The 12574-nt window shown below is 37.7% G+C and overlaps 1 protein-coding gene across 1 annotated transcript in view; it reads right to left on the reverse strand.

Annotated features, from left to right (window-relative positions):
• Positions 1 to 12574, reverse strand: part of POMT2 (protein O-mannosyltransferase 2) — a 35434-nt gene that overhangs the window by 4141 nt on the left and 18719 nt on the right. The window contains exons 11-20 of the mRNA XM_063290159.1: positions 11767 to 11836; positions 11167 to 11245; positions 10300 to 10451; positions 8151 to 8242; positions 7666 to 7742; positions 6011 to 6082; positions 4912 to 4971; positions 4609 to 4714; positions 3479 to 3619; positions 2634 to 2748 (exon numbers count right to left, since the gene is read on the reverse strand). Of these exons, the coding sequence (XP_063146229.1) occupies positions 2634 to 2748; positions 3479 to 3619; positions 4609 to 4714; positions 4912 to 4971; positions 6011 to 6082; positions 7666 to 7742; positions 8151 to 8242; positions 10300 to 10451; positions 11167 to 11245; positions 11767 to 11836 (964 nt within the window). The remainder of the gene's footprint in view (positions 1 to 2633; positions 2749 to 3478; positions 3620 to 4608; positions 4715 to 4911; positions 4972 to 6010; positions 6083 to 7665; positions 7743 to 8150; positions 8243 to 10299; positions 10452 to 11166; positions 11246 to 11766; positions 11837 to 12574) is intronic.

The following is a 12574-nucleotide window of genomic DNA, read 5'->3' on the forward strand; positions in this document are numbered from 1 at the left end:
GATCTGGACTTGGGGGATATTACCATCAGTGCCTTGTCATGACAGGTCACTCCTTGTTGGCTTGGAGTTCTCTGGTACTGCACCCTCTGCAAGGAGGTAGGACCTATTTAAACAGGCTAATGGACTCTATTGGGTTTCAGAGGGACCTTAGAGTTGTTCCTTGGGCTCTGGTACATGCTTCAGTCCCCACTTGGGACAAGAGAGTGGTAGTGGCCTTAGGTCTGATTGCATCTGTGCAGACTCTCTAGGCACATGGATCATGGAGGGTCCCTTGGTTTTCAGAGGAGCTCAAATGATGAAATGGCATAAGAGACGTCTAGAGTGCTGCTGGAAGAAAACGAAGAGTGAACCTGAACAAACATGGGTAAGAGCCTTCCTTGAGAATTACCTTGTAGCAGCAAAGGCAGCAAATGTAGTTTTTTCCCACTTTTATGGTATCTGCAGAAAGCTTGCTGATGGCCCTGTTTAGGGTAACCCAGTCCCTCCTGGATAAAGAGGGGCCAAGGGAACATTTACAGGGCCACTGTAGGGACTATTCTAGGTGTCTTTCAGATAAAGTTACTTAGATTCGGAGTTGGAATCTAACTGTACAGAACTGTACAGAGCCTGAGTCACAGTCTTGCCCAGTTATCTGGGAAGAGTTTGAATCTGTTGCTCTAATGAACTGGACAAGATCCTTGGAGCTGAGCTGTGAGTTCAGCCACCTATGTTTTAGAGCCATGTCCTTCCTGATTGATTAAGGTCTCCTGGGAGGTGATATGTGGTTAGGTCCAGGCAATGGTATGTGCTTCTTTAAAGGAGGGGGTGGTTCTGCCCACTTTGAAAGACATGTCTGTACACACCCTCTTCAAGAAGCCATTGCTGGACCCAACAGCTCTGGACAGTTTCCAACCTTCCCTTTTTAAGGAAAGGTGTTAAAAAGATGCTCACAGCGACAGAGGGCTCTGGAAAAAATGGATTATCTGGATCCCTTTCAATCAGGATTCAGGCCTGGTCATAGAACTGGGATAACATTGCTCTCACTTGTTGATTACCTTTGTGGGCTCGGAATGGGGTTGTGCATTCATCCTGGCCCTCCTTCTCTCTCAGTCACTTTTGATACCATCAGCCATGGTATCTTTCTGGCCTGGCTCAAGGGACTGGGCATGAGAAGCACCATATTGTGGTGATTCTCCTTCTTTCTCTGGGCCAATTCCAGCTGGTATTGGTGGGGCAGGACAGTTTGAGCCTGAGGCCCCTGCTTCATGTGGTCCCTCTGAGTTCTATCATCTCCCCACCCCTATTTAATACATACATAAGTCATTGGGTAAGGTCTTCTCTCAATGTGGGATAAGGTATCACCAATGCACTGATGATACCAATTATACATCTCTGGCCTGGGCCAACCAAGTGATGTCACTGAATTTCTTTCCCAGTGCCTGGAGACTGTGGGGGTTTGCATGGCAGAGAACAGGCTTTGGTTTAACCCTGGCAAGACTAGGTAGTGGTGGTTCCAAGCCCCCTCCCACATCCAGAAATTTTCTTTAACTCTGCAGGGGAGTGCACTTCCCCAGTCAAAGCTGGTGCACAACTTGGCTGACTCCTGCTCAAAGAACAGATGGCAGCTGTGGCCAGGAGGCCCTTTGCACAAGTTCATCTTGCACAACAATTATGCCCATTCCTGGACCAGGAGGACTTAATCACAGTGATTCATGCCTTAATCACCTCCTGTTTGGATTACTGTAATGCACTCTTATCTGGGGCTGCCCTTGTAGAGAAGCTGCAGCCAGTCCAGAATGCAGCGGTGCAGGCAGTTTCTGGCATTTCTTGTTACACCCATATAACACCATTGCTCCACAAGTTGCACTTGCTCCCAGTGGGCTTCCGGGTGAGACAAAAGGTGCTGATTATCACCTCTAAAGCCATACGTGGCATACAGTCAGGCTATTTGTGGGACCACCTGTCTCCCAATACCCATCATTGCCCTACCAGATCTAAAAAGAGAGGGCATGTCTAGGTCCCTTCCATTAAACAATGCCACCTTGTTGGATCTAAGAGTTGAGGCTTTTCTGTGGCAATGCCTACCCTGTGGAACAGCATCTCTCCAAAGATCTGTATGGTCCCAACCCTGTTTGCCTTTCACAAGGCATTAAGGACCTAGCTGCTCCCCAGGCATTTAGGCCAGGAGATTAAGTGAGGTCTGCTGGCTAATGTTTTACTGTAAATTGAAATTGCTGTTTGTGACCTTCAGTACTTATGATCTGGATTATTGTAATTGTTGTTTTTAACTTTGTATGCCACCCAGAACCATTAAGATGGATGGCCATATAAATTGTTTAAACAAACAAACAAACAAACATAAAAACTGTGCTTCACCATGAAACTGTGAATTAGGGCTGCTGTTATTTAATGCAGTTAAGAAGCAACTTACAGACAGCTGTAAGTTCAACTATTGCTGCAATACATGATCATGAATTATCTCTCCATACACCCAAAGGGAAAATATTTTTGTAACATCATCTCCCTATAACCTGTTAATTTATTTAATGTTGTTTTGGTTTCTTTACAAGAACCTTTCATATTAATACTGAGTAGTCATGATGCCCTTCCACCTCAAAAAGATATTTTTGAGCAGCTCAAGAACTAATTCTCACCTATATATACTGAGCACAACCAACACTGCTATCCCACAGTTATAAATCTTCCTAGCTTGGATGCTGGTTGAAAGAAACCCAACACAGAATTTCAAGAATACATCCCACGTAATCCCTGAAGGAAAAACAACAAATTAAATTTATTTGCAATTAAATTAATACAGTTTATATAGCTACCATTTATGCATTGAATCAGTTTTCTCTGTCACATTAGTAATCACAATTTGGGAGGAATGTCTGGAGACATTTATATGGGGAAACAAAAACCTTTGGAAAGGCACATGCAGGCCTCAGGCAGGGCATTCTTGGGGCAGACAGAGATGAGTAAGATGAAAAATGAGGTAAAAAGACTTTAAAGGGAAAAAAAAGCACCCATAGTATTCTATATCCTGAGGCCAAAAAAATGAGACTATTTTAAAGTTGAGTTTTTACCAATATCCTTAACTGATACACCTAGAAAGGACTATAAAGTATTTCTGCAGCAAATTTGGGGGCAAATTGTTTTAGAATCTTTATTAAACTCCTATTTGAAACAGTTTCTGGTAGTACATCATTCTAATATCCATATGACCAATACAGAAATGATGAGAGTAGGACAATTGGTTGCCCAAGGCTATTGAATAACAGCTGGTATTTTGTATCCTAATCTCCCAAATTCAATTCTAGATTACAGTGGTCTCAATGCTGATAAAGAAATGGTTTCCTGGGAACTTTTTCAAAACATTAACCTTAAATCAACAATGTGTTAAATAGTACGATCACTTACACTCATGCTTTTCAAGACTCTCTGTAACCTGATTACCATGTTATTTAATTTCTGCTATATGAAGATTTGTAAAGCTTACCTGTCAACATGATGGAAAAAAGCATGGCAGGGAAGTAATGATGGAAATAGAGCACTCTGCCCATCATGAAGAAAGGAAAGTAATGGAGAAACCATCCCAACATAATCCTTCCTCCGCCATGCAGCAAGACTTGAGCAAGCTCTGTAATATATGCATATACCTGAGGTTGTTTTCACTGACATTTCTTAAATTCATTTAATCTCAGAGCTGTATAAGCATTTGATCATGTGAAACATCGTAAAGAGATCTAATTCCAGGGAATGTATAATACTAAATGCCATTGATTTGCCATATTGGGAGAGAATTACTGCTGACACATGCTTTGTGAAAAGCTTTCAAAAAGCAAATCAGACTACATTGCTAATAACCAGATCTACTTCCTTTAAGGCCTGATAGCATAGCACATAGCACATAGCACATAGAACAAGGAACAATTAATAATTCTTTATAGTTCTGTTGCAGATTAGCTTCAGCAGGTGCTCAGAAAAATAGTACGGTCCTAAAGGAATGAATGTCCAATCAAAGTCCTCAAATCCAAGAATATAACCAATAAGAGGTAGGATTGTTTGTCTCCCCTTGTCACAGAAAGTCTTGGGCAATAAAAGAAATAGCAATGCCAGCACTTGTTGAGTATATGAGACTGTCCAGCTTTCCAGTTTTAGTTTTTGGTATTTTCTTTTTTGGATCTCAACATCAGTGATAATCCCTTTTTCTCCCTCTTCCAAAAATCTCTCTCTGAAGGAAATGTGATGTAGCACTGGTTACATGGCATTTGTTGTTTTAGAGTTTATCTCAACTAGAAGGAAACAGAGTATTTCTAAAAGTGCAGGTTGAAATGTAAAAAATTCTATATATGAATGCACACATATTCCACATATGCATAAGCGTTTCTTTTCTAATTATCATTCATAGCTATGTTGAAAAATCACTTCAAATTATTGTTTAGCTACAGAAAACGTTGTGGGTAGTTCCATGAATGTGACTCAAGTTATTTAACATTCTCCATATAAAATTCCATTCATTTTTGGTTACTATATTCAAAGATATGTTCCTTTCCCAACTGCCCCAATCCACACAGAAGGAAAGCCCAAAGTAAGAATTTATCGTAACTGGTAGAAAATTGGTCTTACCTTTGTGTTCAGCTGTCAGCTGAACTCCTCGCTTCACAGCCACAGATATAAATATTATCATTGTAAGATATAGTCCAATAGCAATTAGACTCATCCACCAAATCACCTGTAGCAAAAAAAGCCTCGCAAATAAGCAGTGCAATGCAAATTATAAAGAAGCAAATTACAAAGATTATAATTATAAAGAAAAGATTACAAATTATAAAGAAAACTACTCAAGTAGAAGAAACATTCTAGGAAGCCCAAGACAAAGATGATTCATCCAATCCCAAACTGGAGAACTAAAATCAAAATGTTGCTTACCGGGTTTCCCAGCAAATAAACTCTATAGTCTGTTTCATTGACACCAGAAAAACGCAGACCCTATGAAGAAATTGATGGCTGAATCAGAAGATCAATGTATTTCACTTTTAGCCCTCATTTTTATTTTAAGTATGATTTCCAAGGGTGATTTCTTTAAGTCTGATTTCTAAGTCTGATTTTCTAAGAGAAAAAAGTATTTCATATTTATAAAGGAATTCAGCTACTGCAATTATCTGTAGGTTGAGTCATGGCAACTGGATTTCTTTCTTTTTGGTTGAAACATTTCGCTGCTTGTCCAAGCAGCTTCTTCAGTCTGGGCAAAGGTTGGTAAGGGGACCCTATATACAGTATGTCTTCCAGGCTGGCTGCACATGTTCACATTTTGGACAGAGAAGATAGGTGGTTTGAGAGAGGGTTAAGGAATCCATTCATGCCAAAGTGGAAAATCCTTCCCTCAATAGAGGCGGAGGCCTCAGACACAACTTGTCCCCCATTTTTCATGCTGCCCTTTCATCAGTCCCCCGGAAGATTAAGACCACCAGGAAGGCCACTTTTAACGATCCACTTGGGGATGAACAAGGGATTTAGGAGTAAGACATCCCAAAGACAATCCACACCTCCATGGCACAATTAACAAGCCATTCAGGTGTAGGGACAATCCAGCCACTCTGGAAGACATATATGGGGTCCCCTTACTAACCTTTGCCCAGACTGAAGAAGCTGCAAACGTTTCAACCGAAAAGAAAGAAATCCAGTTGCCATGCATCAACCTACAGACAATTCCACCTGGATGACTGAGAATCTTCATTGACCTTCTGCAGTTAGATATTTTCAAGAGATACAGTTTTACATGAGCTTCATATGTCTTTGCTAACCAGCATCATAGAAGCTTCTATTTAGGTAGTAGCCTCTGAATACTTAGAATGTTTCTGTTAAGCAATAAGAACTGCTGAAGGAAAAAATGAGGTTTTGGTGTGCAGAAGTCACTTAAGCATGTATCCTGCAAATATGCAAAAACAAGTAAAGAATAGTTCTTCATGCTATTCTCTTAAAAACAAGATGAAGACAGAGATCTTCAACATCAGTGCTGATCATATACCTGGTAATTGATTGGCCAGTGCCAGGGTTTTGATGTGACTTCATTCTCCTTTGGTTTAAGGCCACTATTTCCCTTCAATTGAAATGAAAGATATAGTTATCAGTTACGCTGCAAAACCTTTGTGACTGCCCATATACATTATATCTGAATTTATATTTACTGATCACTGTACCTCTCATATTTAAGAATTAATGGTCCATCTACAGTTGTTGTTGTTAGTTGCCGTCGAGTCATTTATGACTCATGGCAACCCAATGTATAACAGAACAAAATGCTGTTCGGTCTTGCGCCATATGCCTGACTGTTCCAATGTTTGCATCCATTGTTGTGGTAATTGTATCAATCCATCATGCCAATGAAAACCATCTACAGTAACTAGCTTCAAGCTTATGTATGTTTATATAGACATGCATGCGCATACAACATACATCCAGTCTTTACCGTTCTTCCTCACCAAAAATCTTATTCTGCCTTCTGGTGGAGATAGCCTAACCCACCCCAACCTGAGAATCTGATATTACTATTTAACCACGAATGCTTTAGAAGATGCTCCATAGTGAGAACTATGAAGAAAAAATACTTTTCTTTATTGTTCTTTATTCTCAACAATTATCCCCAAAATAGAAATTCATTAAATTTGCTTTCACAACAGCAAAAAGTATTTTTAGTTCTAAAAAAAAGAATAATTCCCCCTAAAATTAGTTAGAGGGTTCACAAATAACACTAAACCACTATATCCTGGTATGTAAGTAGTAAGCAGCCCACTGCAATCTTGGGTTCATACATTCCCCACTCCCTGCTGCCCGTGCAACTGAAATGAAAAGTAAACAGAAAATTAGCTTAGACGGATTCCCTGTCTTATCCTTCCTGTTGAACCAGGAATCATTGTTTAAAAGAAAGTCTAGTCTATTGGTAAACTACAGCATTAAATAATAAATCTTAGGAGGAGTATGCTTTGCTATTTTTTTTTCAAAGAACAAATATAAGAAAAGCAAAAATGTAGCTACAGTGCACAGAAATGTAGCTATAATCCAAAAACTGTACTAATCCCCTACTATGGATGGATTTTGGAATATAAAGGCAAAATAACTGCCTTACCTAGTACAGCACCAAAAATGCTTACCAAGAAAATGGATTGATACCGAATTGCTTACTATTAACACTGCCAGATAATATTTAGAAATTAAGAAAATTATATTTATGAACATCTCAGAGCAATCCGATTTTCAATTCAAATCAGGATGGCAGAACTGTGGATAAAAGGATAATTTGCCTTTTATGGCTCCAACCAAGGAGCTATAAAAGTCTGAACATAAAATACTAAGTTCTCAGCTCTTTTCATTCATCAGCAATTCTCTCACATGCCAAGAAGCTTGGATTAGTTTTTTTAAAAAATATTTCCACTTGCTACAGTATGATTAATAAAATGTATTATATACATTAATTTACCTTTCTTTAATTATCTATAATATATTTTAAAGGCAGATGCTACAATCTAAGATATATTAAGCAGCTTCTCCAGATCACTGAAAGTGCGTTGAAAACTGATGGTTAGAAACTAAACACAGACTTATTGGATTGCATCTTCCACTATTTTGGCCCAAATTGTTTTTTTATTACAATGTTAAACAATAATTCCTAAACAATCTACCTACTCGGATCATAACCATGTGAGATTCCAGCAGTATTTCTGGAAAGGAAGGTTTCAGAACATCCAAACTGATATTGGGCACTGCAGAAAAGAAGACAATTTAAGATAAATCTTCTGTGTTAAACCTGCTCAATCATTCCCTCAGCATTCAATTACATTTAGTGGGATAGCATTATTGAAACAGTGAAGAGGAACAAATATGCGACCAAATCTTGACTGGTCAAATTTCTCTCAAGCCCTCATTCCAGGAACACCCTGGAACATTAAACCTGAATCATGGGATGTGCCACTTTTCGTATTACTAAGAGTTTGAGATGAGGAAACAGGGGGCACACTAGTATAGGTGTGCAAAATAGTTTAAGACAACCAATTCTGATTATTTTCCTTTGATTGCTTTTTTCTGGTATCACTCTGTTCAACTTGTATATATATAAAGCTAATGTACAGAAAAAATATCTAGTATTTTAATGACATGTTATAATCACATACATCTGGAATTAATGTGATCTTCAATATTCCAAAGAGTATTTGGAGTCTCCTTCTGATATGGAGTGCAAGTGACTTCCACTTGTTCCCAGCCCCTGTGAAAGACAAATATTTTTAATCAATTCACCCCAATTAGCAGTCGTATTTCTTGACTCTTTTCAACACATCTTTTTGATAGAGATATTTTTCTTCTTTCAGAAGCATTGGCATTTCACACTGAAACATACCACAAGGAGTCAGAGGGCTGATGTCTGAGGTTCACTGATAGACATTTGTGTTCTGGATGCTAATGCCAATACCTATACTGAAACACAAATAGTCTCATTCCAATAGGCAGACAGCAATAGAGTTGTACTGAATCTGGAATAATGTTCACATTTTCTTTCAAAGGACTTGAAAAATTTTTTACATGCAGTCTTCGAGTGGGTAGGCACACATTTATATAATGCCACTAAAATAACATTTTACTCTAAATGGAAAATTATTCCCTGCTTCTTCTCCCTACCTCCATCTTTACCATCTAACTAATCCCCTAATTCTTGGGTTTATAAGCCTTTTGAACCATTTTAAAATGATTTACATCTAAATGCAAGACATGTTAATTTCTGACTTCTATGGTCTATAATGGAAAAGACTATTTTCTATTGCTCAGCCTCATGATTGCTTTAGATTAATTTATTTTTGGCAGAAAGATATCCAAGATAGACCATATCTCATTCTTTCTTCTTAATTGTATATAAGATTTTTACCCATGTTTCTGCCCACTGGGCACTTAAAGTAACTAGAAACTGTAGTCAGGACAGCCTCTACCCATCTATGGGTGATGTGTCAATTGCAATTATTCCTATCATGACCTCACATATGGACCATTTTATGTATTCTACATGGGTGACCATCCAGAAACTGAAGTTGAGGTTGCCTGCATGATTTCTGGGACTATCTACTGTAAATAGACACAAATAGGGAGCTACACTGACTTCCAGTTTGTTTCTGGGAGCAATTCAAGGTACTAGTTATCATATTTAAAGTCCTACATAGTTTGGGCCTGGCTTTCTGCAAGGCCATTTACTCCAAATAAAATCTGCCTGCCCAAGGCATGCCTGCAGAGAATGCTTGCTGAGAGTTCCCATCCCTTAAGATGTATGACAAGAGGGTACTTGGAGGTGAGCATTTTCTGCAGGAATTCCCCTCTTATGGAATATCCCGCCACCAGATAAAGGATCAGTGCCATAATTCCTGCCATTTAGGAAGCTGTTGAAAACTTCATTGTTGGAGAGAACATTAGGGATGGTGAAGTGAGAAGTTGCATCTGCAGTGAATGCTAACACTATCAATATTGGTATGGAATGAAATTATGGATCAACAGTGTTAAGGTACAATATAATCATGAATTAATAAGTGTTGGTGATACTAGTAAGAAGTTTTATTGATTTTTCTGTAATTGTTGTATATCACTCAAGAACCGCATAATTGAAGCAGCATAAAACTACTTGCAATAAATGAATTTAAAAATCCACAAGCAGAATTGAGTGCAATAGCATCCCCCAAATCTTAGAGAATATTTCATGTATTATATTATAATAATGGACAGAAGTAAAATTAGGTAGATGACACCAAGCTAAGATGATTTTAAAAATGAAGAATGTACATAAAATAAATAAGGAAAAAAGAAAGAAGTGGAATGTAGTAATAAACATGCTAAGGACCTAATGGATGTGATGACCCGGTACCTGGAAATAACCAAGGAGGAAAGAGCTCTAAGTTTGGGTGGATCATATTGTAACTGTAAGTCTCAACTGTAATATGATTAGCTCACAGTACAAATTCAGTATTAGGAATAAAACTGATCATGTTGTTACAATATTGTTTTTGCTAAGATAATGATAAATCAGGATTTAAGGGCGTTATCCTTGTATAAGACTTTGTAAAGGCTGCATCTGGATTACCATGTATAGTTAAATTAGCTGTTCAGGCTAAAGGAAGAGTATGGCTTTAAGCATCTATGACTATAAACTAGCTATTGCCTAATTTAAATTACAAATTAGCAGACACATAATTAGAAGAGTTACGGAAAATGGTGTCTTAAAATAACTGTAAAGTAAAGGTATTAAATGGTTTTAAGAAAAAGTTAACTAGACATTCGAACAGTTACCATTTGGGTAGTGTCTTTCCAGTTGAACCCAAGATACAGGCTGTTGTTAGATGAATCAATCGGATTTGACTACGTAGGACTTTGATACGTTTCCCATCCTTTCTTCCTACAACTTCAATTCGCCAGAAATCATTGGAATCTCCAGTTCCATTCTAAGAAATATATATATCACAGGATGGGGGCAGGGAAGAGACATTAAGAAAATCTCTTAAGATTTTTAACAGTTATATTCTATTTTTCTCTAAATAGCTCAAGGTGACATACATAGGTCATCACTCACTTTATCCCCACTACAAAAACCTTTGGATAGGTTGAAAAAAGAAAGGAAAAATGACTGGCTTAATTCAGCATTTCCCCCCTTTTTTTAACCTCATCAGAAAGGGGAAACTCCTGACTAGCTGCTTGGCTTTTGCACTTACGTATTTCTTGGGTTCTGATTGCATCCCTCAATTGCCTAATTTTCTTTTAGCCCTTTTAGTGTCTGAGCCTCTTGAAGTGGAATTTTGTGGTACTCACTACAGAATCATATGGTTACATAGTAAATAGAGGAAAAAAAATTAATAAAAGGTAAATGATTTGACGTTCAGGAAAATTGTAGATGAGGTCATACATAAATTCTATGGTGGTATTTCAGGGCTGTAATTAGATGTGCTCTCCTTCATATTTTCTTTCAGGAGTCTTATATAATTTTTAAATAAATATATTATTAACTATAATTCCATTGTGACCTCTGTTCTTCTATGAAACATCACAGATTTTGAACAATTTAAAAGTAAGAAAGCCACAACATGAAAAACAACCCTTTGCTTTAGCAAAATATTTATTACAAATGGAAAGTAGAATCAAGAATTCTCTTAATTCACTTACAGTGCCATATCCAGTGACCTGAAGATGTTTTCTTGTCAAGGGGGCTTCATGTTGATGACTGTGCAGAGTTCTTGATGTCCTACAATTAAAATAATGTCAAACTCCTTGATCTGATTCTTAGGATAATCTGGATAAATAATCTTCAACATAATGAGAGCAATATACTGATGTTTTGTCAACTATATATCCATCAATATACAAATATCGTAATTTCTAGTTTCTGTAAGGTGCTAATTGTTTTCCATGGAAACAACTTCCAACTGTGCAGCCATGCTAGCTAGCTGTTGCTGCTGCTGCAAATATACGTATACCTATACATATAAAGGCAACTCAAAGAATCTCTATTGCCTCATTGAATCTGATCCTAAGGAAGCACTTAAAGTTCAATATGTAACTTTACAAATTGGAAATATCCCAGAATATACATGAAGCACAAAGAAAAGCAATAATAACAAATCCACATCTGCTTCAAAAACGTACTTTAGTCAAGGTGTCATTGCTGGCAGATCAGAACTTCTACATTCTCCTTCAGTTAGAATTGTTAGTTTAGAACATATCTTGAAAATCTTCAACATTCCTTTCAATTCCTGTGCAACTTACTCTTTGTGTTCCAGACGGATAATATCTCCATGTTTCACAAAATCCACAGGGAAGGAAGGATCTGAATGATCTGATGAAACAGAAGGGGTCTCAGCATGAGATTTGAAGAGAATGGACATTAGAACACTGATACCTAAATATATTAGCAAAATAATGTAAGAAGAGTGGTAGTGTATTTCCTAGTTCTATGATTTAATTCAACTGTAGGAACACTGAACAGTTCCATTTATTTCATTGCCCTGTGACTGACCTACATTTTTCAATTAACACTTGGAAGGGAGGCTACTTAGACAAGCTAACTCTTCCTATTTACTCTTGCAAGTTGTGAAATAACACATTTTTTGCTCTAATCCCAATCAATAATTATTTCCTTCTTTTGTCATAGCAGGCACCCAGTATCTGCTAGACATCTAATCCTCATCAATATGGAATCATCCCTTGCTGATACCTAAACTAAGCAGCTCTGTGGAGGGGGAGAAGGAGAGGTTGGAGGACTATAAATTTGCCCAATGAAAGCAACCCCTTTGTGAGTCAAATTCCGGAGACTGTTCCTGTCACTTGTGCTCACTGTGGCAATTAGGGAAGGACCCCTGGTGCTATAAGTAATTAATGGGGACAGTTTATATAAACATGATGTATTTGTTTCGGTCCTGGCACCTCTTTCAATGTGCTCCTGCTTCAGTATTCATCCTGCACATTCTAAGTTAGCCAGCAACACAAGAATTTCAGAACACACTCATGAATGCACTGTGATAGAATAATTTTAATAAAAAACTTATTTAATATAATCCTGAATGAAGTGTATTTG

Source organism: Candoia aspera, chromosome 1, assembly GCF_035149785.1.
Source record: "Candoia aspera isolate rCanAsp1 chromosome 1, rCanAsp1.hap2, whole genome shotgun sequence".
In the NCBI taxonomy this organism is placed as follows: domain Eukaryota; kingdom Metazoa; phylum Chordata; class Lepidosauria; order Squamata; family Boidae; genus Candoia; species Candoia aspera.